Raw genomic sequence first — 27,463 nt, 5'->3', positions numbered from 1 at the left:
TGTTTAATCTAAACCAGCGTATTTTCGGCTGAAGTGTTTGGGGAATCTACTCAGGTTAACAAAGGGTGATGCATAATCAAGTTCTTTGTCAAATTGACAGAACTTATGAGGTTGTACCGTTCAGTAAATAATAGAACGCATCTGAAGCATATAACAATTTTCAATCAAAGACACCTATGCCCAACTGTTGAGATTATTTCACTCGTTAATAGATTTGGTGTCTGTTCAACTAGACATAATGTCAAATGTGTGGTTTGTGTGCCTGTTTAAACATTACATTTGTTTTATCCTGTTTAGTGATCATTTTTTCTAGGTCAATTAAAATATAAATTTTTAATAACTTCTGAAGAGTAACAGCCATATTTATTCACAATTAACACTCAGTGAGTAATCCCATTAAACCCAGAGTTACATATTACTCAGCATGAGTAATGATAGCAGAATCTGGCTCTACTAACAAACTACATAAACTTCAGTCATTAAAAACTGAAATCTCCCACTTCTAATAGGTCATTTAAAAGGTTTGATAGTTGTAATTTAATTGCTTTACATGTTATGGTAAACAAAGGATTCGGAAACTACTATTGTTCCATACAAAATTTAGCATAAGCACAAAGACAGAGTTGCTGACAGTTGTCAGAAACAAACCGGACAAAAAAGGGAAAGCCACCACCCTGTGTTACCACTAGGAGTCAGCTCTGTACAGGTCAGGACTCTAAGTACTTGAGTTTATTCAATATTTATAGAATACTGTATAAAAAACCCAATGTTGTAGGAAGTTTTAACAATCACTTATTTTCCATGCACACAGGACAGTCAGAGTAATGCAATCTTCCTAGAGCATTATGAACCTAAATTGTTTGCATGAAAAATGCTTCTTCTCAGATAGTTAAGTTACTGCCTGATCTGCTAAGGGAGCAATCATTATCAAAACATTATGAAATTGAGACAGAGTTAAACAGAAAGCAAATCACAATGCTTATTTGAACTACTCATACACGTTGATGGATTGTAGATTAACTGTAACCACTCAGGAACAGGCCTAGATGTCACTGCAGACAGCTCACAGACAAGAACTATATAATGCACAACACCAGTCAAAAATGTAAACAAGATATCAGGCAGTATTACGAAAAAGACAGACAATACTACTGCAAATATTATAGTGCCATTAGTATTACCGTCAGTGTAGGATACAGCAAACAGGATATAGCAAAAGTACACAAGGTCCAAAGAAGTGTAATAAAAATTATCAAAAGTACGGAAAGGCTTCAATATGAGGAGAGACTAAACATTTCTCTAAGCTTAATTTACAGTGGAGATGTAAAAGAGTTGATATAATATAGGTATACAAAATAATAGAGGACAGAGACAGTCAATGGGAGCACTCCTTTTTACCCTCTCTTACATTATAAGAGCAAGGACAAACCATTGGGAAAAAAAGATAAATTTGAAGACCAATAAATATGGTCTCTAAATGTTTAATATCATGAAGTTTATCTTAGTAGTTGAGCATCTTGCAGGCTTTATTTACTTTACAAGTATATCTTAATTCTCTTTCCACTTGTTTTAAAAATATATAATTGTTAGACCTAGCTTTCACACTGAGTTATCCGTTTTGTTTAGAATGGAATAAAAATAAATCCTTTTTTACAATACATAATCAATCAACTTGTGGAATTCACTACCTCCTGACATTATTGAGGCTGAGAACTTAGCAGGATACAAAAAGGAACTGGACATATACAGTTAGTCTAGCTAGAATAAAAATGTTCAAGGGATAGACTACTGAATGCCTGGGGTTAAGAAGAAATATTCTGGCCTATAGGCTGTTATTACATAATTGTCCATTATGGATGTCTTACAGCATCCCTCTGAAGCATTTGGTGCTAGCTAAAGTTGGAGAAAGGATTTCACATTAGATGAAACACTAGATTTTTGTTTTAAAGAAAAGAAGAACATAGTTTAAAATAATTTTGGTTGCTTCAGAAACCGACATCCTTGGTTTTGCTTTATATGAGGTATCATTAGATGCACAGTGGACAAATGTCTATTACCATCTCATGGCGTCCCTCCATGAGTAGCATCAACCAAAATGAAAGCAGACCAAAAAAACGTGGAACATAGGCTCATGTTTTAAATGATAATCAGACGGAAAAAGCTATCCTCTAATGCACCAGAAACCCTAGACATAGGGCTGTTTCTAAAGATGTTTCATTTTAATACCAATGAGCTATCAGCAGTGAAAAGAGCTATCCTTCTCCACTTAGTTACAAACACCGAAACACACATTATCTTGCTTCAGGAGATGTGCAGCTTCCAGTTGCAGACAAGACCATCATGGGTCATCACTATCACAAGCAGTCTGGGATGCCATCTTAGAGAAGGGCTGTCACTATGTCAACATCTGTAGAGCCCTCCGCAGATACAAATTTATATTCGCAGGTGCGGATATCCACGGATATAAAGCAGATATCTGTGAAACTGCAGGACTCTACCAGGAATCGCAGCGGCAAAAGCAGCAGCATGTCAGGCCGCCGCTCACAGGAGCCAGCGCCCAGCCCAGGCAGTCCTCCGGCGTGACTATACCACCCCTAGCCTTGCCCACTGGGGCCGGCACTAGGCTCACCAGCAGCAGTCCCTGGTCGTGCTAGTGTTCGCAAGCAGCTTGCACGCTCCCAAACAGGAGTCCCTTCCATGCAGTGGTTTGCGTCTCCTGCAGAGTTCTAGACATCTGGTCCAAATGACTTCGTAGAATGGCAGGCAATAAAGATAAACAAACCTATGCTGATTAATGTCTACAACCCTCCATCAGTTAACTAGCCAAACCCTGCTCTGCCCACCCTTCTAGGATCTTCCATCTACTGTGGTGACTTCAATTCCCACTATGTCAATCTGTGATACCCTGACAACAACGCAGACGGAGAGTGATTAATGGAGTGGACTTCAGTCGCTGACCTATAACTCCTCTATGATCCAAATCAAATGCCAAGTTTTCACAGTAGCAGATGGGTAACAGGCTCTTCATCCACCATTGTCTTTTCATCTTCCAGGCAACTGGTTCCAGTGGTCAAATGTGGAAGGTGCTTGAAGCTTTCCCAAAGTCTCAGCATGGGCTCTCTTTGATCACCACGGGCCTGTGGATATCAACAACAAAACAGCTTACAGAAGGCCCAGTGGAATTATCGGAAAGCTCAGTGGGAGGTCTTTCAAGCAGAACTAGAGATGTCAGTCAGTGAACTGGCCATGAACTTCACATGTCCAGGCAATACTAAACAACTCCTACCAAACTTCTGCAAATTAGTTCAGGCAGCTGCTAAAAAAATTGATCCCTAGAGCACTGGTTTTCAAGCTGGAGGGCAAGGGGAACTATGAGGTTATCGAGGGTAGAGGGGGGGTGCAAAGACCTGACTGGTTAAGAATTTTTTCTTGTTTCTTCAAAATATTGTTGATAAAATAAGAATTCCTCTCACTAGTTGAGTCTCCTGCTCCAGCTCCTGCTGTGAGGCCAGAAGAACAAGAAGGAAAGAGAGACGAGGAGTGAGGGGCATGGTCTCTCCCTATGTAAGAAGGGGATGTGTGGAGGGGGGCTTTCCAGCTTGCTGGCCTCTTAGAGGCTGATACGCATTCTCTGCCTTGGGAGCTAGTTCCTCCCTGCCTGCACAGGCTCTTGTGCATGTGTGCCGGGGATAACATCAGGGCCAGAGGAGCTTGCAACCTGTGAGTGATTCTGAGGTTCACAGGGGCAAGGGCACAAGAAGGGGGGGCATAGCCAGACTGCATTCTGATGGGGCCACCCACCTGAAGAAAGTCCTAGGCAAGGGATTATTGCAGGGCATGGAGCACTAGACCTGGACCCCACACATCCAAGGACATACTGTCTCTTAGAAAGAGGGGGGTGCACATGGGATATGAATCTCCCAAAGGGGCGCAGCAAAACAAACTTTGGGAACCTCTGCCCTAGAAGCTATCACTGACAGTATGTTCCTGTGTGGCCAAAGGTAATTAATCTCTACCAGGAATTCAAATCTGCTGTTACTAAGAGCAAGGAACTCAATCCATTACTGGCTCAAACCAGGCATGATTGATAGTGAGAGAAAGTCACAAAGACTGACTTTACTCGTTCTAGCCAAAAAACGTAGCAGACCATCAAAAGACATTCTGGAGATTCCAGCCTCAGCAAATAAGAGAGAGTTTCCAGTCACCACAATCATCACACCCAGCTGGTGGCTAATGGTCATATACAGAACTTGGGTAAGTCTTTCAGCTGTGCAGACAAAACTGAGACTACAGAGAGGTGGGAGGCTCCTAGTGTGGATTCGAACTCGAGGGTTCCTTTTTCAGACAAAGAGGGACTAGCCCATAAACCTTATGAAAACAGTAAAGGCTCCAGGCCTGGATTATATAAATATGGAGTTTCTACTTCACCTAGGACCAAAAGCTGGCTGCTTTGGTTCCTCAACCAATGTCTCCAGGATAATTGCATCCCATAAATCTGGTGCAGGGCAAAGTTCGTAGACATTCTGAAACCAGGAAAACCCCTGGAAAACCCCAAGAACTATGGAACCACCTATTTCCTTTATGTCACATACAAGCTATTGAGAGACTGACTCTGATGCAAATCAATAAGGCTATTGATCCACAACTGCCCTTCATTCAGTCTAGCTTCAGACAAGCACTGCATAACCAAGATCAAGTCATTTGCCTAACACAAGACATCGAAGATGCCTTCAAGAAGGTCAAGAAAGTTGGCGCCGTTCTGGTTGATCTGTCACCGCCATATGATACTGTTGGCCAGCAAGTTGTTGCAGACTATTTCTTGCAATACCATGGTGTGGTTCATTATAGAAATAACGAATCAAAGCTTCATTTTGCAAACTGGAGACAGTCAGCCAACTTAGGCATCTTCATAACGCAAGAATCTGTTCCACCTCTTCTCCTTTTCAACATATGCATTTATGATCTAACAACAACTAAAGCTGATAAGTGCATATATGTAGATAACATATAACTTGCTGATGTAGTAAACAACCACACAATACTGAAGAGCCACTCATCCAGGACATGAATGCTCTGGCCACTTGCCTTCGTCAGCAGAGACTTACATTAAGTGAGTCTAAAACAGTGGCCATAACCTTCTATCTGAAGAACTGCCCAGCCATCCAACCCATACAGGCTGTGTTGAGAATGTTCACTCCCTTTCCAGCCAGCTGACACTTACTTAGGACTGAAACTGGACTGCACTCTAACTTATTGGTCCTATTAGAATAAGTGAAGAAAAAGATCACTTCCCACACTTCCTTTTCCAGAAGCTAGCCGGGACATCCTGGGGAGCACAGACAAGTGTTTTACAAACCTCAATCCTAGTACTGGTATTTGCTCCAATGCAATATTGTGGAGCAGTTTGGGACAGAAGTTGGCATATGTGTCTTGATATGGAAATGAATACAGCCACCCATGCCATTAGTGATTGTCTTAGCCACACATTAACATAAAATGCATACGTGTTGACTCATATCTTCCTCAGAACTTCAATGAGATGCTGTTTTCCTTAAAACAGCATGAAGGGCTATGATAGATGAAAACAGCCTGCTACATGAAAGGCTAACAATGGTTCCAATGGGGGCAAATAAGCAATACACACTTCCTATAAGATCTGGCCACCTCCACAAGAAAACACCGACATTTGCAGTTCCTGCTGACTTGCCACAACTGAATTCGAAACATCCTTTTGCGACAAACATTCATGTCCAGTGCTAATGGCCTAGTGCCAATCTCGGATGAACAACAGAACATCAGGGCCAACAGCTATGTCCTCACAGAGTGGCAGCAACTCTGGGATAGAGAGACTGGTATGCTGATGAATTTTAGAATCCCTAACTCACATCACCTTTGCAATCTGGAATGCAAATCCTGGACCAGACTTAACAGACTGCTGATGGTAACAGCAAGAATGGCAGCCACAATGTAGAAATGCTTGGCCCAGTTTTCACAGCATGACTATGGAGCAGCGCTGCAGACCGTGAAACAATTAGAAGTGCACAGTCAGAAGATTGCAACACCTTGCTACCCTTGATGAGGCAGCATTTAGATGGCTGAACAATCTAGATATCAACTTGTGACACACATGGAAAAAGATTATATACACCTCTACCTTGATATAACGCTGTCCTCGGGAGCCAAAAAAATCTTACCTGTTATAGGTGAAACCGCGTTATATTGAACTTGCTTTGATCCACCGGAATGCGCAGCCCCGCCCCCCCGGAGCACTGCTTTACCGCGTTATATCCGAATTCGTGTTATATCGGGTCACGTTATATCGAGGTAGCGGTGTACATATTACTACAGTGCACCTATACCACAGATTCAGGAACAACTTTAACCCTTTTGTGAGAAAGTATAACCAAAAAGATTATGAGAAGGTACAGATATTGTACTTTCACTATACGTTTTTTCTTAACAGAACCTGCAGTAATTCACAATCTTGCCACCACAGATATCAAGTGAAATTGTTTAATTAGGTCTAGTTTGGGGGTAAGTGTGATTGGGACCACAAAGATATTACAATAACCCACTGTCTAGTGATTCATTAAAAAAAAAAAACCCTTATTGAACATAAAAAAAAGTTTTCTGTATCATCAAAAGCAATGTAGAAGCCACCTGTTATATTTTCAAATCAAAGAATTCATTTTTAAAGTATGTTTCCAAATACAAGAGTATTATGGGGGAAGGGCTCCCTTTTGTTAAACCAAAACGTTGAACTTACATTTCACTCACAAATTCTGCCCTATGGCTTTCTTACCTTGTTTCCCATCTATATTATTGAGGGCATTTATGCTGCCAATGAAGACCCGGGTTTTCATTTAAAAAAACAGATTTCAAAACTGCTAGCCTATTTGTCTGGATTTTGTTATATGTAAAACATGGGCCGCTATTATGTTCCATCCAAAGATATCTTAATCCTATGAGTGCAAACACTGAAAGGACTGCAGTCCAGACTGGTAGACCTAAAAGAGATCTACAATATTTATTTTGGGTTACACATGTTCATGTGATGACAGCCAGTTAATGCTGTGCCATCCCTCGCACTGTACTCATTATTTCCGTGGTTCTGAGTAGCAGATTACTGAAGTATAGAAAAGTGGGATCTGAGTGCTTAGGGGAGCACAAGTCTCCTATTTCAATACCTGGCCTGCTCACAGGACATGGGCAAACAGGCAAAATCAAGGGATGGCTGGTGAACCATCAAGCAATCTTTAAAATTAAATAAAAAAGGAATATACTGTAATGCGTAGTAGGCAAAAGGGTACTATAACAAGAACTCTGTGACTTGACTCCAAAGGATCTTGATTTTACTGTTGTGTCTTATTCTGACCCAGCACTAAAACATTACTTAGCTCTATATCAATCAATCTGCCAATATAGTGTCTCTCTCTCTCTCCCCTCCCCCCCATATATATGTGTATGTATTTTATATATATATAAAAAAAGAGAGAGAGAGACACCCCCCAACACTATTATATATTATATATATATATATATATATATATTATATATATAGTGTTGGGGGGGGTCTCTCTCTCTCTTTTTATATATATATATATATATAAAAAATACATACACACACACACACACACACACACGTTCTTTTTAAAGGATACACTGTTAACTATAGTAAGAAGACTACAACAGTTCATGATGCTTAACACCTAAGGCTAAACCAAAGTGCAGGTTATCACCTTTTACAATCTGCTTGCAGGTTTTTGACTGTAGTGATTTGGGAACAAGTTTTGCATTTTTATTACTTATAATTAAATACATACTTAGTTTCTATTACTATTGTTTAAAATTAGAATAAAAATATAATTAACTGAGATTTTAAGACTTCTCAAATTGGTACTAATCAAAAGATTGTTTTGACCTTACAACCACATTAAAATTTAATATATCTGTCATACAGAGAAAGATTTTGCTGTACATGTCAGTATACTGGATGTATTTTTGGCTTACTTTTTACATAGTTTTCCTTTAATTCTCTATGTTTTCAAACCAGTTATATAAAAATATGTAAAATTAATTCCTATGTTAGAGAGACAAAGTGGGTGAGGTAATATATTTTATTGGACCAACTTCCATTAGTAGAGTTGCCAACTTTCTTCTCATACAAAACCAAACACCCTTGCTCCGCCCCTCCTGAGACCGCGCCCAGGCCCCACCCCTTCTCCGAGGCACCACCTCCACTCACTTCATCCCCCCTCTCTCTCACTCACTCACTCTCCCCACCCTCATTCACCCGCTCATTTTCCGTGGGCTGGCTCAGGGGGTTGGTGTACGGGTGGGGGTGAGGGCTCCGGCAGCAGCATGTCCCTCATCTGGCTCCTACACAGAGACGCGGCCAGGCAGCTCTGCGCGCTGCCCATCCGCAAGCGCTGCCCCTGCAGTTCCCATTGGCCGGGAACCGTGGTGGGGGCGGTGCTTGGGGTGGGGACAGTGTGAGGAGCCCCCTGGCTGCCCCAACGCATTGGAGCCGGAGGAGGAGACATGCCAGCTGCTTCCCACAAGCCATGCAGAGCCTGGCAGGGAGCCTGCCAGCCGCTCTGCGCAGTGTCGCCAACCAGACAGTCCACGGCCCGGTCAGCACTAGAGACGCCAGGATCCCTTTTCGACCGGGTGTTCCGGTCAAAAACCGGACACCTGGTCACCCTATCCATTGGTCAGAGAACGAAGCACAACATTTGAGATAAACAATATGTAAAACTAAACGGCAGATAATATGAAATTCAGCAAAACAGTGGAATCATAACTCAATTTTATTTATTTTTGACAAGCTTCGTATTTTTTCTGGAAGGCCATTTTGCTAAATTAAGCAACGTATTAACCTTCTTCCTTGTTCTGCAATACTTTCCAAATCTGATACACTAAGCAATATTTAATTTTCCTTTTAAATAGAATTATACTGGTTGTGATTCTTAAAATAAAATTTCACATAAATTTCCTTTAGTTATATTAAAACTAAAAGTGATTGGTTTTCTTCACATATACAACTATAGTATAAGCAAACAGTGACGTCTATTTGTTAGTTGTGTGCACTGTACCATAAAATACATTATTTGAAAATGTTACAACTGACTTAGTCTACATCTTTTCTGTAAATTTCATAACCAAGGACAATGTATGAAATGGAGCCAATAGACATTTACATTTAGGACAATACTGATTTTTACATGCCCTATGGATGTATACAGAGAAGACGCAAGTTAAACCTGACCATCATTTCCAGTGTCTAAGTACTACACCAGCAGTTCTCTAACTTTAGCAACCCAAGGACTCCAATTTTGATTTAAAATTTTTCGGGGACACCCAAGCTGAGCCGCTCCGCCCTTGCCCCGTCCCCTTCCCCAAGGCGATGCTCCCACTCACTCCATCCCCCCCCGTACTAGCTCTCCCCCACCCTCACTCACTTTCACCAGGCTGGGGCCCCCTCGGGGTCTGGGGTGCAGGAGGGGGTGTGGACTCTGGGAGGGAATTTGGGTGCAGGACGGAGTGAGGAGTGCAGGCTCTGGGAGGGAGTTCGGGTGCGGGCTCTGGGCTGGGGCAGGGGGGGGGAGGGGATGAGGGGGACGGCGCTTACCTTGGGTGGCTCCCGAAAGTGACCGGCATATCCCTCTGGCAGTGGCTCCTAGGCAGGGGGAGGGTCAGGGGGTCTCCACGCGTGCCTCTGCCTGCAGACACTGTCCCCACAGCTCCCATTGGCCACAGTTCCCGGCCAATGGGAGCTGCGGAGTCAGCACTCGGGCCAAAGGCAGCACGCAGAGGTCCCCTTTCCCCTCCCCCGGGCCGCATGGACATGCTGACTGCTTCCGGGAGTGGCATGGACCCAGAGTCCCTGCTCCTCCCCCTCCTTCTCAGCTTCCCCAGCATGAAGGAGGTGCAGGGAGGGAGGGAGGAAGAGTTGAGGGAGGAAGGGGGAAGGAGTTGATCAATGGGGCTCGTGGACCCTCTGGAGTACCCTTGGGGAGCCCCAGGGGTCCGCAGACCCCGGTTTGAGAAACGCTGTACTACACTATTGCTTCATGTGTGCTCACTGCATTGTGATTTTGAAAATGAGGTTCAATGTACCATATTGCTTTACTTACTGCTGCTTTTACAGCTCTATACTTTTCCTCAGACCGCATTTTGAGAGTAGCTACCAAAGCTACGGCCAGTGCTTTAGCGTCTAACTCCATCCAGCTTTGAGATGGAGCTTCCCTAGCCTCTTTTCTTTCCTGCAGCAAAGCAGCCATTTGAAAAGTATGGGAAATGAAGAACAGGGACTATCCTGGCCAGCCTACCTCTCTCTCTCCTTCAGAAACATGGGAAAGAAACCCTGAACTCCAAGGCTATGAAAGGAGAAAGAGGTTTCACACATTAAAAATTAAGGAGTTCCAATGCACAGGATTGGATAAGACAGAGCCTCTCTCTCTCCTTTTGAATATGAGGGAGTACAAAAAAAAAGATAACTCCTCCTCCCTCTTAGGCCTGGTGTCACTATCTTACTAGCATTCTTTTTGAGGATGCAGTGAATTTTCTATACTGTCTTCTCCTGATATTGCTGAACTCAACAGCATTCCTGAAGTGGCAAGCTGTTGCTAGGAGAAATTTCTCTGTTTTTGTAACTTCACTGACTAATACAGAGTACCCAGATGCCCAAGATAACCAGGGCCACTCACAGATTTCAAGGCTAGGAGGGGAGTGGGGGAGCCTCCTTTGCAGGAAGGCTTTTGCTGGAAAGAAGGAAGAATGCTTTCAGTCTGATATAGTGGGAACCCTGGAATCCCATTAAAAGTGTAAGTTGGTTTCCTGGCCAGTGAATTTGCCTCTCTCTATATATACACACGGGAAAGATAGTTCAGCCTATAGACCTGGAAGTGAACAAAGGGTGACCTAGGCCTTCATGAGAACCTCCTCCATTTCCACCCTTGCCTCCAAAGAGAATCTCCAATGGCAGGTCCGCAAGCTTCTGATGAATATCCTAATAGAGGCCTGAAAAATGCAGCCATACATGCTAGCAAGCTTCGGTGCCGGAGACAACAGCTCTGGCTGCCATATCACTGATAAAAGATGACAGCACCTCTGAGACATGGTTGAGTCTACTCTCTCACAAGTCAGCTTCTTGAACCGTTTATATCTCCATTTGGAAAGAGAGAGTGAGTCAGTGAAGAAGAGAGCCTTTTGCTACAGCTCAAAATGGTATTTAGCTATGAAGAACAGATACGAATGTTATCAAAGTCTGCATCCAAGGGCAATCCAGCATACTAAATCACAGTCTTCGAATTTCAGATCAGAGATTAAATTGAACTCTGTATTTAGAGGACAACCAGAACACCAGGGTGATATGTTCACCATGGTAGTGTTACTAAGTAAATGGAATGCCACATTTTGTACTAGTTAAAGTTTTTTCAAGGTGTGTGGATTCATTCCTAGACATAGGGTGTGATGCAAAGCCCATTTGAAAACACTGGGAATCTCTCTAATTACTTCAATGGGCTTTGAATATAGATCCATCATAAATTACTAGATAAGCATCCGTGGAGGTGACAAGTATATGGGATTACCATAGACATATCTATGTCTGATAGAATGGAGCATAGTCTTCTGCCTAGCTCTAAGTGAGCCTTTTTCAGTGTATATTTGAGTATCCAAAAGCACTGAGGAGTCCAAAAGGAGTTAGAGACTTCAAACTGATGTTACAATCAGCAGTTCCGGTAGCTACATAAGCAGATTGTCGTCTGTATTATGGTGACACCTAGAAGCCACTAACCAAGGATGAAGGCCCTCTTATGATAGGTACTGAACCCGCATATAACAAAAAGAGGGTTCCTGACCCAACAAGATTACAATTTAAGAATGCCAATAGAATTTCCAGTCCTCCAGATGCCATTAACAGATTCTCACTTAGTGACTTGCAGTAGAGGAAAGTTCACAGGAACTGTCTAAGCTCACAAGGGTCTGGGAGTTGCAACCAAAATGCTCTACTAGCATTTACTACTTCTTTCATATGGCTGGTATAGAGCAACTACAATTTCACCTGAAGTTGATCGGAGCCATATGGCTACATCAGGAGTAGCAGAATTTATTGCAGTAATGCCTCCTTCATATTTATAAATTGGGCAGTAGATAGTGATATGTTCAATGGTCTGTTGTGGGGAATCAGACTTGCACACCGGGGAGTCTTTGATTTTCCATTTGTGCATTAGATACCCACATCTACCGTGGTTGGATCGAATTCGGTTCAGAGTTGACCAAGATGACTGCAGAAGGTCAAACCCAGGAACGTTCTGCATGGGATCCACCACAAGGTGCTTATTTTTTAAGTCTTGTTTAGCCCAATCTGCTTTCCAAGTCTCCTTCTGGACATAGCCTGATTGTATGAGGCTAAACTAATGTTCCCAGAAAGGCTTGCAGTACTTAAGACGTTGGGGGGGGGACACTGTCAAAGTCTTGGTGAATAGGAAGACATCTGTTTTCCTGGATTCGCTGAGCTTTGCGGAATGTCGCAACAGTTCGGTGTATGAATGGGGGAGCGACGTTAGACAGAACAGGTAGCCATGGTGTTGGAGATGACTTAAAAGGTTCCCGTAATGAACCGCATCACTGTATTCAGCTGGGTATCCACAAGTCGCATGTGGCTGCATCTGCTCCATATCGGTGTGGAAGATGGCAGCCTTCACAGGGCCCACTCTGTTAAGTCAGAATTCATGACGAATGCCATCAACTTAGCGACCAAACATTGCTCAGTGATCTCCCGGTCATCAGAACAACATATCCTAGCACTTATTGAAAATGGAGGAAGAGTACAGATTAGGAGGTTGCAAGACAGTGTAACTTGTTCACTAATAAATTAACAGTTATACCAGTTCCTAGATTATTTATTTTAAAAAGGGAAAATCCTAGTAAAAATGGAGTTTTCAAAAAATAGAATATGCCAAGGATAGTTGAGGAAAGCATTTCAAACTACCTCCGTACCTGGGACCGAGTGTAACATTTTATCAATTATGGGTCTGTGACATACTCATCACAGTATGGAAATAGGCACCAACATTCCAATATATGGTTGGCGCATCGGATGCACAAAGTGACATCCGCTCTTTCAAATCTATGTAACGTAGAAGAGGCAATGAAAGTCTCAACTAAACAACAGATGTTGACTTGAGTCATCTTTCTTTGTTACTACTTAAGAGGAAAAATAATGCTAAACCACATACGGGAAATAAAAATGAATTTTAATGTAAATTGGAACAAAATGGGGAGTTGTCATGCTTTGCAAGTCCAATTTCCATTACATTTCTCTTGGTCGATCTGTGTAACCAAACATATATTTTAAAAAAACATTCCAAGCCTCTGTCAAGCAACTTGTGAACATGAACAAGGTAAGTGGCTTCTCGGCTCTCTGTGAGCTGAGGGGTGAAAACATTATCTACCAAGTAACTGTCAGAATGCTGCTGTATGCAGAAGATCAGAAGTAATGTTGCCATATCAAACAATTGACTGTGACACAGTATATTATAAATAACATTTGGGCTTGCTTTGCAGATTTCTGATTTTGTTTTGTCAAGTCAAGTTTGGCTACAAAACAACATTTACAAGATTTTGCTTTAATAATATGTCAGAGTTTTATTTATTTTAAAAATACAATTTAAAAGAGGATCTTGCAAAATCATTGGTGATACCACAGTAAAGCTTGGTTGCTGGGTGTAGTGTGCAGCTGCTGGTTGGTGTTGGTGGCCTCTGATATACAGGAGGTCAGATTAAATTATCAGGGAGTCCCTTCTGACCTTGACCTCAAGGATTCTAATAAATTCATGTAGCAGAAAAGAGACAGACCTACAGTAAATCTCCCTGTTAAATGCATATTGGGAATATTCTGTACAGACTGATAAGAATCTTCACATTCTCTAACAGTCAGTTAATATTATACTGTTACTCCTTGGTGATACAAATTGGATATGATGTAACAAGATATAGCGCTCCTTAAAATTCACAGACAAAAATTAGGATAAGATGGAGTTAGGGCTGAGAGTAAATGCACCCAGGAACTTCAGGTAAGGTTAAATTTAAAATAAATCCAACATAGTAAGATATGCAAATACACAGTTAAAGAACCTCAACAACCTTAACTCAGCTCTATAGTGACACCATGCAATAATTGTATGATTATGATTACGGCATTTTAATGTTTTTGATTGTGATGGAATGCGCCCTTGTATTCACATCCTACACACTACTGTAATAATCTTTGTACATGACATGTCTTGTGAGATATCATTTGAAATATCAATTTGCTAATCAGTAATATCATGCTACAATGCATGTAGCAACATAAGCTGAAATCATGATTGAAGTGTTTCCCAGATAAGTCTAGGAAGTGGCTAAACCAGTTTCTTAAAGACAAAGGGCAAGATGATGCCCCCAGCGAGGTGTCAACAAAGCTATCACCTATCAAGTGGCCATTCTTTGGCAAGAAAGGAGGGTAGGTACAGAGATCTGCAACTTAGCAAAGAAACAGCATGACGTCTTCTTCCTCCACCAGACCCCCTGTATCTTGGTTCTCACCTGGAAAAGGTTTTCAAAGAGGGACTGAAACTATAAAAAGGAGGGGCAAACAACCCAAGGCACTCCTCTTTCTCTCTGCCCATCTCATTCTCTCCACCTGAGAAGATAAAGATAACAGCTGTTCGACTCTGGGAGAGGAGTCCTGACCCACAAGTTTGTTCAGTAATGCTGTTGGACGCACGTGGTGAGGAACTTTGCTTTGAATTCTGACTTTTATGCCTCATTGCTTGTACTCACTTAACATCTCTTTGTAATTAGTTAATAAATGTTTCATTGTTTTATCTAATCCAGTGTGTTTAACAAAGTGTCTGCGTAACTCCATTTCCGGTGATAAACTGGTGTATATTATTTCTTTAAAGGAATAATGAACTTAATATATTTGGACTGTCCAGGAGAAGGCTGGGCAATACAAGACATACATTACTGGGGAAAGTCCAGGACTGGTAGTGCATTGAGGTCACCTTGCAGTATTATCCAGACTGGCAAGAGCCAGCATGTAACCCAATTGTGGCTGGCAGGCTGCAGTTACACACAGACACAAAGGGTACGTCTATACTTACCTCCGGGTCCGGCGGTAAGCAATCGATCTTCTGGGATCGATTTATCGCATCTTGCCTAGACGCGATAAATCGATCCCGGAAGTGCTCGCCGTCGACGCCAGTACTCCTGCTCCATGAGAGGAGTACGCGGAGTCGACGGGGGAGCCTGCCTGCCGCGTGTGGACCCGCAGTAAGGTCGAACTAAGATACTTTGACTTCAGCTACGTTATTCACGTAGCTGAAGTTGCGTATCTTAGTTCGAAGTGGGGGGTTAGTGTGGACCAGCCCTAAGGGTGTGAACTTCATGCTGGAAGGCTGTTTGGGGGTGGTCCACCTGGAAGCTATTACCAGTAAGGCATTGTAAGGCACCTAAGGTTGCAGGGCAGGGGTGACACAGGCCCTCACTGGTCTGGATTGTACCCTGGTATGTCACAGTGATCCCAGAGTTCTATACCTTGAGATGTTCATACCAATGAAGCCAAGCTACAGCCAGGCAAGAGAGTAGCCTCCTTCATTGTGAGGAGGAGGAGTGTTGAGCTAGTTGGGAATTTTCTGAATAAACATTTTTTTTACTGAAAAATGTTGATTCCTCCAAACTGAAACTGTTCAGAGGAAAGGGTTGGTTTTGATTAATCTCCCAGTTCAAAATTTTTGGGGGAAAAAAAGTTTCAAAAAATGTTGAACTGTCCTGTTACAACATTTTTTAAACAAGAAGCTTCATTTTTTTATTTGAAGTTACTTTTCTTTTTGAAATTTTAGTTCATTTGTATACTAATAAAAGTCATCTTTTTTTAAAAAGGTTGAAATTGAAAAGAAATATTTTGACCAATTTATTTTTTTTATTGATGGTCAGTTACAAATTGTGATTTGAACTTTTGGTCTTGTTTTGGGAAGGAAACAAATTTGACTTGTCAAAACCTTTATGGGACAGGTAAACCACTTCCTGCACAGCTCTAGTGGAGAGAAACACTCTGAGGAACAGGTGAAAGAGGCAGAGACCATTATTGCAAAGGACAGCCTGTGGCTTCAGTTTTACTGTGAATAATGGGAAATGGCAGCAATTTGAAAGACAGTGATACTTTTTAGAATTTTTTGAAAAGTAATTAGCCAGCACTGCTGAAAGAAAAACTTTCAGTTATGAAGAAAAATTCCCCTCCCCCCCCACCAAAAAAAACCAGTCCAAAACCAGAAGTTCTTCAAATGTAGCCCATGCAGGACATTTCAATGAGTTAGCAATAAGGGAAGCTTAAAGACTATGTTATCCTGTTACTAAGATAATAAGGCACGCACACCAATGTTTGACATCTAGTGCTAAATTTTTACAAGACCCATTTTTAACTTAATTTTAACTCAAACATATTAGTAGATTTACTTGTAAGGTTTCAGAAAAGTTATTCCATGAAGTGTTACAATTTTGGGAAGGCAAAGTTCTATTTTTCACACATAACAAAGAGGACGACTAAAATGTAAAGTTCAACTTAAATTTAAGTGTAGATCTGCAAATGGCGTTTCCACAATATTCACCCTCTCTCTCTGCCACATATACACAGACACACCCATTCTGTGCATATTTGTATATAATTAAATATCCAATATGCATATGTATGATGTATGTTTTCTATTTTTAAAGAAAGAACAATTTCTCTCATGCTACCTTCTGTTGACTGCAAAGTTTGATCAAACTGAAATGCCTTTTTTTGGCCCCTTATTGCAAGCACTCCACTGCTCCATAAAATCACTATAAAGAGAGGATAGCTGATGAAAAGTTCATGCTCTGGGAACTTAATCTCCAGAACATAGGGAATTATAATGGCCAGGGGGAGCAGAAATTGTTAACCCAGAAAAGCCACGTGTGCGCTGGGTGAAAACCCGACCCCACGCAAGTCAATAGCAGCGTTCCTGTGGACTTAATAGAGGCATGACAAATCCTCCTGGCATTCCACAAACTCTTCTAGCACCACAACACCCATCTATCTATGGAAACTCTTGTTGCTACTTCCACTCCCCAGTGGCAAGTGACTCTGTAGACCTGCTAAATTTCACACAAAGGTGTTACTTCAGACTTCTTCTGGGATCCCACAGTGCAGACAAAAGCAGGAATGGACTGCAGTGGGAAGTAGTCACCCTTATAACAATATAAGCAGGATGCACACCAGCAGCACAGAGCTCTCTACACACAGAGAGCAGGGTGAGGGAGGAAGTAACTGCTCTTGACTAAGCAGTCCAATGAGAGAAATGGAAGGAGTAACAAATGGGGGGAGGGGAAAAGAGAGGGGGAAAGACCCAGGCACTAGACTGGATCTTGAAGATATCAGACTTCAGTACCTATGTCTGCCACAGATTCCCAGTGTGACCAAAGGCAAGTGGCAATCTCTTTGTGCCTTAACTCCCAATCTGTAAAACAGAGATAATATTTCCATACCTCATAGGGTTGTAAGGATAAAGTCATTAATGTTTCTGAGGAGCTCAGTTGTTATACTGATGGAGCCATATAAATACACACACATCAGCAATTTACTGCCATCAGCCTACAGGGAAGAAACTTTTGAAGTAATTCCTTAATTGCTCTTCTTAATATTTTTACAGTGCACACAAAGTTGAATGTTGTTCACATTTCTGCTATCTGACCATGTGCTACTATCACGCAGCCCTTAGGGGGGTATTAGCTCCTCACTGAGGCAATGTCTACACCTTAAACACTAATCAGCGCAGCTGCGCCGCTGTAGTGCTTCAGTGTAGACACTCGCTACAGCAATGGTTCTCCCTCACTGTGGTTAATCCCACCCCTGAGAGATGTAGCTATACTGATGTAAGTTTTCAGTGTAAACCAGCCCATAAAGAAATTTCTTAGGCTATGGCTACACTGGCACTTTACAGAGCTGCAACTTTCTCACTCAGGAGTGTGAAAAAACACCCCCTTGAGCACAGCAAGTTACAGTGCTGTAAAACGCCAGCGTAAACAGTGCCCCAGCGCTGTAAGCCAATCCCATCGTGGAGGTGGAGTACCTGCAGCAACCACACTCGCACTTCAAAGCGCTGCTGCGGGAGCGCTCCGGCGGCAGCGCTTTGAAGATTCGAGTGTAGCCACGGCCTCAGATGTTAAGTATGTATGTAGCCCAAGAATTTCAAAGCTGACTACTGATTTGAAGTGCCCAACTTCAGACACCTTAAAGGGGCCAGGTTTTCAGTGACTGGTTGCGCAGAACATTATGAAAATTAGGGCCTTTTAAAGTTGGGTTACCTAAAATCACAGAGGTCAGCATTGAAAACCTTGACCTCAGAATATGTCTTCGTTTTCTTTAAAAAGAATGTATAAACTATTCTAGTAAGCACCATTTATTTCAGGCTACTTGGAAATTAGCCCTCTTCTAATTGTGAAAAATGTTATTCCAAAATTAAATATCTTAAAAATATAGGCCAGGATTTTCAAGAGCACTCAGCTTTTGTCTAATTCTGCTCCCAAAGAAGCCAATGGTAAAACTCCCATTAATTACAATGGGTGCTGAATTAGGCCAATGCTAAATTCTTTTTAAAATCCCACCCATAAATTCTGGGTACATCTTCTACCAAAGCCTTCTTTTAAAAAAGGGTTCTGTGATGATAAAGCTTATTATCTGGTACAAAGCTCTTGTGCATGCCCTATGTGATGACATTTATTATTGTTTAATGTTTATTTTACACCACCACCCAGAAGGTACATCAAGATAAAGCCCATTGTTCTATGCACCATACAGACATACAAGATGATGTGGTCCCTTTCCCAAAGACCTTAGAACAGTGGTGGACAACCTCTTCCCATAGCTCCCATTGGCTGGGAACGGCGGCCACTGGGAGCTGCAGGGGGGTCGTGCCTCCGGACGGTCAACATCAGCAAAATGTCTCGCGGCCCACAATCAGATTACCCTGATGGGCTGCAGGTTGCCCACCACTGCCTTAGAATGTAAAAGACTGGAACAGCATGCTGGGATAAGATTTTAATTTTTTTTTATTATTATTTAGCATTTATTTTATTTCTCTATGCAGAAAGGCAATCCTTACATGACAGTATGTCGCAACTCGCTCATTCTAGATCTGAAACATTCCAGAGTGCCTGATTTGGGAGACCCCCAAAAGGGGCCCCAAGATTACCTTAAATTTGGCATGACTCCCCACCTGGCTATTGCAATTTTTTTCTTGGTTAGTAGAACAGTCCATTAGAAGAGCAGACTACCCCACAAACAGCCACAAGCTTCCCCCTGTTGCTCAGACATTATAAGCTCTCCATAAGTAGGAATTAAAGCAAATTTTACAAAGTATAAAAAAGCTTTGGGATCATTCTGGATCAAACTTGCTATATGAATATATGCTATTATGATATTATATTAAGGGAAAGATTTTCAACAGCATAATTAGGCACCTAATGCCCTTCTGTGCCTTTGGAAAATCTCCTCCTAAACAAATTGTCGCTGTCCTTTCATAACCCTCCTCAGCAACTACTTAGGAGACAAGCCAGGGATGGATGAACCAACACAGGTATTTCTTCAATTGTTCTAAAGAAGAATACTAGGTTTAGTAAGTCCAAGTTCTGTCATGCAGCTTCTCCAATGCCTTCAAGCAGTATTGGGATTTATATTCAAATCACAGTATGCAGACTACAAATGAGCCAACAATCCCCATTTGATTAAGGGTGTCATTTACTCTGGTATAATTACACTGATGGTTGCAAAGGTCTCCTATTTTTAAACTATTTCACAAACATTTAATTCACTTCTCATGATGACAAGTGTACAGTACACATGCAAACATAATGATACAGAAATAAGTAAATATTGTTTATATGTAAAGAAATGTAAACATCTCAAAAAACAAATCTACAAAGAAACACAGAAATGTAGAGCTGGAAGGGACCTCAAGAGGTCATCTAGTCCAGCCCCCTGTGCTAAGGCAGGACCAAGTATACCTAGACCATCCCTGACAGGGGTTTGACAAACCTGTAACAATGTTGGGGATTCCACCACCTCTCTTGGAAGCGTATCCCAGTGCTAACTATGCCTTGAGTTAGAAACTTTCCCCCACATCTTCCTTGCTGCAGATGAAGCGGACTACTTCTTGTTTCACCTTCAGCAGACACGGAAAACAATTTATCACAATCCTCTTTATAACAACCCTTAACATATTTGATGACTTATCAGGTCTAACCTCAGGCTTTTTTTTAAGACTAAACATGCCCAGTTTTTTTTAAATCTTTCCTCATAGGTCAAGTTTTCTATCCTTGTATCGTTGTTGCTCTCCTCTAGACTCTCTCCAGTCTTTCTTGAAGTGTGGTGCCCAAGATTGGACACAATATTTCAGCTGAAGCCTCACCAGTGCTGAGTGAAACAGAACAATTTCCTCTCATGTCTTACATATGTCACTCCTCTTAATACCCTCAGAATTATATTAGCCTTTTTCTCAACTGCATCACATTGTTGGCTCATTTGTGAACCACTATACCCTCCAGATGCCTCTACCTCCTAGCAGTTATTCCCCATTTTGTAGCTGTGCATTTGATTTTTTTCTTCCTAAGCATAGTACTTTGCAACTGTCTTTACTTAATTCCATCTGGTTGATTTCAGACCAATTCTCCAATTTATCAAGGTAGTTTTTAATTCTAATCCTTTCCTCCACAGTGCTTGCAATCCCTCCCAGATTGGTGCTATCTGCAAATTTCATAAGCACACTCTCCACTCCATTATTCAAGTCATCAATTAAAATATTTAATTATACCAAACCTGACCCCAGCAGAACCCTACCAAATATGTCCTCCCTGTTTGACAGCGAGCCATTGATAACTACTTTTTTTAGTATTGTCTTTCAACCAATTATGTACCCACCTCATAGTAATTTAGTCTTAATCACATTTCCCAAGTTTGCCTTTGAGAATGTCACGTGGGACTGTGTGAAAAGACTTGCTAAAATCCAGATATATCACATCTACAGCATCTGCACTATGCAGGAGGCCAGTTACCCCATCGAAGAAAAAAAATGTTACTTTGGCATCATTTGTTCTTGACAAATCCATGCTGGCTATTTCTTATAACCCTATTACCCTCTAGGTGCTTACAAACTGATTGTTTAATAATTTGTTCCTGTATCTTTCGACGGAGTTAGAATTACTATTCTATAATTCCCTGAGTCCTCTTTGTTCCCCTTTTTAAAGATAGGTACTATGTTGCAGTCCTCCGTCCTCCAGTCCAGTCACCCATCCTCCATGCGTTCCCAAAGACAACTGCTAAAGGATCAGAGATTGTTTCAGCTAGTTCCTTAAGACAAATTTTCATCAGGCCTTGATGACTGGAATACATTTCACTTATCAAAATAGTCTTTAACCTGTTCTCTCTCTATTTTGGCTTCTGTTCCTTTCACCTTGTTAATAATATTAAATTGTGTTAAGTTCTGGTCACAATTTACCTAATTAGTGAAGATTAATGCTTGTTTTGCTTCAAACACCCATTATTTGCTCTCCTTCCCTGCTAAATCATGGGCCTGCACTTCCTTCATCTTTCTCTTGCTCCTAATGTATTTGCAGAACCTCTTCTCATTGCCTTTTATGTCTTGTACTAGGCGTAACTCACTTTCTGCTTTAACCTTTCTGGTTTTGTTCCTACATGCTTGCATCATTGTTTTTGTACTCACCCATAGAAATTTGTAGAGCCCCCCCCTTTTTTTTTTTTTGCAAATGCAAAATAAAACAAACAACAACCTATAAAACAAAATTAAACTAAAATCTTAACCCACAGTGGTGGCTTCTGAGGCTTCTGTCCTGTGGGGGGCTGGGCCTGGCTCCCCACTCTGGGAATTGTAACCTGGCACATGAGATCTCAGTGCTGATCAGGATTGACCAATCTGCCCCTTCGTCATGACTGGGAGGGCACCCAGGCCAGATTTGGGTGAGTGGAATTGCACCCTGATGCACGAGGTTGCACAATCACTCAGGTTTGGCCTGAACACCTCCCCTGTTATGCTGGAGGGGCAGCCAGGCCAAACCTGAGCAACGCTGTGACCCCACGTACCAGATTGCAACACTTGGAGCAGGGAGCTGGGCCCAGCCCTGTGCGACAAGAGACAACACAGCAGGATGAATGCAGAGTGGGCTCGCTCTGCAATCCCCCTCCCCCCCGGCGCCCCCGACACACACACACGATAAAATGAAATAAAACTAAATTCCAAATACATACAATGAAAAATTATAAAAATGAAAAGAATTTCATGGGGCTAGCAATTTGTCTCTGTTTCCACTTTTTGTAGGATTCCTTTTGGATTTTCAGGGCACTAAAGAGCTCCTGATGGAGCCACATTGGCCTCTAACTATTCTTTCTGTCTTTCCTTCGCATTGGAACAATTTGTTGTTGTGCCTTTAATATTGCCTCTTTGAATAACTGCCTGCTCTCCTGAACTACTCTTTCCCTTAGATTTTCTTGCCATGAGACATTGCCTATCACTTCTCAAAGTTCATTAAAGTCTACTTTTATGAAGTCCACTTTCATTCTGCTGCTCTCACTCCTTCCCTTTCCTTTGAACCATGAAATCTACCATTTCATGATCATTTTTATCCAAATTGCCTTCCACTTCAGATTCACAACCAATTCATTCCTGTTCATCAGAATCAAGTCTAAAATGGTTGTCCAACTGGTTACTTCCTCCACTTTCTGAAATGTGTTGTTCCCAATACATTCCAAGAACTTGCTGGATACTGTTTTTTAGTATATTACTTATCCAACAGATGTCTGGGTAGTTAAAAGCTCCCATTACTACAATGTCTTGTGTTTTGGATACTTCTGTTACTTGTTCTAGAAATGCCTTATATACACCTCCTCAGCCTGAATTGATGACCTATAGGAGACCCGTACCATGACATCACCTATTTTTTTACTCTTTTATCTCTACCCAGTTGAAAGTCTCCGGTCTGCCTCTCACCTCATTCTAGACCTCAGAACACATTTATACATTCTTGATATATAATGCAACACATCCTCCCTTTTCCCTCTTGCCTGTCCTCCATACCAATATTCCAGTCATGAGATTTATACAGAGAGGCCAATTAAACCATAATTTAGCTTTCATAATAATACTGCCAATTCTTCCTGTTTATTTGCCACACTCCTTGCAGTGGTATATAGACATCTAAGATGTGGAAGAGATTCCCCCACTGTTTTCCCTCTTGTTGATCCTATGACTCTATTGTAATTTTCCATTTCCTCCCCATCATCTAACCCTCTGCTAAGGTCATCGTTTTTTATGCTTACCTGTAGGCTTGAGTCACCTGCCCCCTTTGAACCTAGCTTAAAGCCTTCCTCATAAGGTTGGTGAGTCAGTGCACAAAGATACTCTTCCGCTTCTTGGTCAGGTGGACCCCACCTCTTCCCAGCAGTCCTTGTTTCTGGAACAGCAACCCATCTCAATGAAGCCGAAACCAAGGCTTTCCATCAACACCATCTGTGTAGCCAAGCATTCATCTGCAGGATGTGTGCGCCCCTGCCTGGCCCCTTACCCTCCAGGGGCAGGATGGACGAGAATATAACCGGTGCCCCCAACTCCTTCACTCTCACTGCCAAGGCCCTGTAGTCACTGCTGCTCTGCTCAAGGTCATACCTGGCAGTATCTTAGAACCCATGTGCATGGGTAGTGGTCAGAGGGATGGATGAGCCTCAGAAACCTGTGATATCTTAGGTGTGGGCTCCAATCAGGCAGCACACCTCCTGGGACCCTAGGTCAGGTCAGCAGATGCATGCCTCCGTCCCACTCAGAAGGAAGTCCCCGACCGCCACTACCCTATGTCTCCTCCTCGTGGGTGTGGTGGCTGGGAGCCTCTCAGCCGTGGAGGCTGTACAGCATATCAGTTCTTGGCTGTAATGGATGGGGAACCTGAGTGGGGGATGAAACACAGTGACCTATCCAGCAAGCAGCCTGTCTCCTCACCACAGAACAGCCGGTTTTCCTTCCTCCCCCCCCGTGCTGCAATAGTATTTTCTAGTCGGCTGGCATCCTCCATCCCAGCTGTCTCTATGTGCATCCTAGTCCTCATGCTACTGGATGCTATGCAGATAAACGACTCTCCTTCACCTGCTTCCTGAGGGACTTCACCCAAACTCCTCTCACACTGGGTGGCTCTGCCTGCCTGGCTTTCTTTGGCAGGCACCTGCAGGCCACATCCCCAGCAAGTCAAGACCAGGATCTGAGTAGAAGCCTCCAGAGTCCGGATGCCTGTTTGGCCAGCACCTCCACATGTGCAGGCAGCGGAAGAGCTAACAGTGCTGTTGGTGACATGCCGTTTTCTTTCCCTTGCCAGGAGCGGTGAGTTATATGGGCCCCTGGTGTCTGGACTCCAGGAATATTAAGAGCCTGGGGGCCTGTCTCCACCAATGTTTGGAGCCGGGTCTCTCTCCCGGCCCTGCCTGCCATCCCCGCACGCCTACCCCGGAGTGTCCCCTGGCCCCCATCTCCTGCCGGGCCCCAGAGCGTCCCTGCCTCAAGCGGGTGGCTGCCCTGCTGCTCCACGCTGCGCCCCCTCGCTGCTGCCGGTGGCGGCTGCTGCCTACAACACAAGAGCGGCACCGGCAGCAAGCTAAGGTGGCTGCTGCACCTGCAGAGGAAGGAGGTGCACACATGATTGGCAGCCCTCCCCTCCCCCGGTACCCACCAGGAGGCGATGCCAAGGGGGCTTCTGGGCAATGGAGTCCAGACCTCACCTGAGCAGCTGCTGGGGCTTGAGTGAGTGTTCGACTATATGATCCGCGCCCTCACATTATATTGATCAGAAACATATGCAAATCCAATGAGCTTTAGAAAGACTTCAGAATCAAATCAGAAGATGGGGCATGTGTCACTTCCTTTACAGAGGAAGTATTTACTAAAATCCTACACTGTCAAAGCTTGCTGCCAAAAGAACAGCAATTAATTCTCCACTGTCAGCTGCATAGGCCCAGTCCAGCCAAAAATAATTTTAAGGGCAAGGATCAGCCATCTTCATGTGTTTTATAGTTTGCCAAGGTAACTGCCATTAACTTATCAAGTCTCCGGCTGAAACATTTAACAAAAAGGAGGCTTTCGAATTTAAAAAAAGAAAAGATGTTATTGGTGTGCATAAGTCTTTAAATAAACAAATGTTATTGTTGCTGAATAACACTGCATCTTAAAAACACAGTAAACAAGACTAATATAAAAAGTATCAAAATGCAAAATATTCCCATCTGTTAAAAGACAGTTGCCTATTTTTACAAAAAAATTACACCCACGTATGTATTGGAAAACCCACTTACAAAAAATAATAAAAAGCATGATTATATTTTATATGGAACTGCAGCACAAGCAGTATTTTCCAGTTAATTTTGTAAACTAATCTGTATTCAACCAAGAAGGTACACAAGCAAGCAACGTTATAATGTTTAAATGGCATTAAATTCCTTCAGTAAACATGCTCTTATAGTCACATAAGATAAAATCATATGAAGAAAATGCTAGTTCTGAAAGTATCTTTAACAAAAAGCATGCCTGGCATACCAAATAAACATTCCAGCTGCCTAACAATATAATCTAATCAGACATTGTAGCAAGCTTTTAAAACAGAACTATTAAAATTCAGCATACTTTCAGTTACTAATATTATAGTTGTCTATAAATTAGCTCCATTACTGTACCATGGCATTCAATCATTATCAAAAACTGTTTCTCATCTCTTTACTGCACTGCCCAAATTATGATGAACTATTGCATAACACTACCGCAATAAATCTGATGTTCCACTGTGCTGCTCATATGCCTATATTTTGGTCAAGCTATTTTACCCCATTTTTCAAATGCAGCGTACTCTAACCTCTAACATTTTTAGAAAATAGACACACAAAAAGCAGAAATGAGAAAATAATAATTAAAGCAAAAATACTTTTTCAGATGTTTTCATATAATAAATATCCAGCTTGCATAAAAAATGCTCTGGTAGGTTCTCTCAATGGAACTTGGAAATAAAGATTTTACCTTGATCTTAAAAGTGAATGTTAAAAGATATATAACTTTTTAAAAGTCGGGCTTTCCCTATTTATACAAAAGACATTTATATATTTTGACATTTCATTGATCTACTTTTCTCTTCTTCACCCTAAAAGTTTTACAAAGGCAGAATTCCTTTATTCATGTGTACTAAATATACACTTTTTTGCAAGGAACAGCCTGGCAACTAATAACAATTCTAATATAATGAAATGCTGTTATTGGCTGTTTATATAACAGTGAATTAACCCCCACCGGTATATTTCAAGAATTCATACCCATGGTGTATAAACTCACAAGAGTTTATGGTGTGACTCACAAGAGTTCGCTATTAAAATAAGAGAAAAAGCTGTCTAGATTCAAGAGACTGCCTCTCAAACCAAATATGCTTAGCCTGCTGTTTCTGTCATGGAAGAAATTACTCAATTAACTGTAGACAACAAAAACAACATGTTATAACTAATGTACAGTAAATGCTCTGTGGGTGTAATGCAAGCTCATTTCCCAGTAATAACTCCCTTACATTCTAACCCATTTCTCACCTAGCTTTTGCAAAAACAACTGAAGTATGTTACATTTACTTAGATTTTTCTCTGAACATCATATTGCCATAAAAATAAGTTGCAAAATATTAGTAACCCAGTTATGCCCCCCCCTTTGAATTATACTCCCACAGAAAATATTTTCAGAATGAAAAATGTCTCCCACCTGCTTCTAGACAGTAAATCACCTTTTTCAAAGTTAAAATCAAGTCCCATTATTTATGAAGTTTCAGCCCACAGTGATGATTTTCCTTGGTAGCAGCAAAGGAAGAGATTACAATGACAGTAATCAATAAATGATCACCTGTTTCTAGGAATTAAAGGCAGGGAACTACAAATACTCAAAAGCTTTAAAAGACCTGATTAATAACAGTCTCTCTCACTCTGATGGGAGTAAAACATTAATTATTAAAAATAACTAAAAGAAAAAACTTACCTAAGCAGACACGTACTTGCTCCTGTCATTCATTCCACTCATGTTAAAATATCCATCAATGACTTGGTTTTTCGCCTAGACTGCTAAATAATTTGCCTGTAGCACAGAGCTAATGTTTGCCAACATCAGTCAGTTACAGATTTATTGCTGGTTACATGTTATCCTACAGCTTAACATTTTTAGGATATATATTTTATATATATAATCATACAACAAAAGCTGTGTTATGGTGCTGAGATATACATATATGTATATCTCAGCACCATAACACAGCTTTTGTTGTATGATTAAATAAGAAAATAAAGAAAATTAACCCACTATAACAATCAAATCAGCAGATTACAGTTAGA

The 27,463-nt window shown here is 41.7% G+C and overlaps 1 protein-coding gene across 17 annotated transcripts in view; it reads right to left on the bottom strand.

Annotated features, from left to right (window-relative positions):
• The window catches only part of HIVEP1 (HIVEP zinc finger 1), a 240,716-nt gene that overhangs the window by 91,417 nt on the left and 121,836 nt on the right, over positions 1 to 27,463 (bottom strand). For 3 of the 17 annotated variants that reach the window (XM_065584972.1, XM_065584973.1, XM_065584974.1), the window contains exon 4: positions 2,959 to 3,137. The exons of 13 other annotated variants lie outside the window; for them this stretch is intronic. In XM_065584972.1, coding sequence (XP_065441044.1) covers positions 2,959 to 3,046 — 88 coding nt within the window. In that variant the 5' untranslated portion in view covers positions 3,047 to 3,137. Of the gene's footprint in view, positions 1 to 2,958; positions 3,138 to 27,113; positions 27,283 to 27,463 lie in introns of those variants that run through there. One more of the 17 variants, XM_065584978.1, reaches the window with a different exon arrangement.

Source organism: Chrysemys picta, chromosome 2 (genome assembly GCF_011386835.1).
Source record: "Chrysemys picta bellii isolate R12L10 chromosome 2, ASM1138683v2, whole genome shotgun sequence".
Taxonomy (NCBI): domain Eukaryota; kingdom Metazoa; phylum Chordata; order Testudines; family Emydidae; genus Chrysemys; species Chrysemys picta.
The sequence above is the reverse complement of the archived record's forward strand: the minus strand, read 5'-3'. Positions and strand labels throughout refer to the sequence as shown.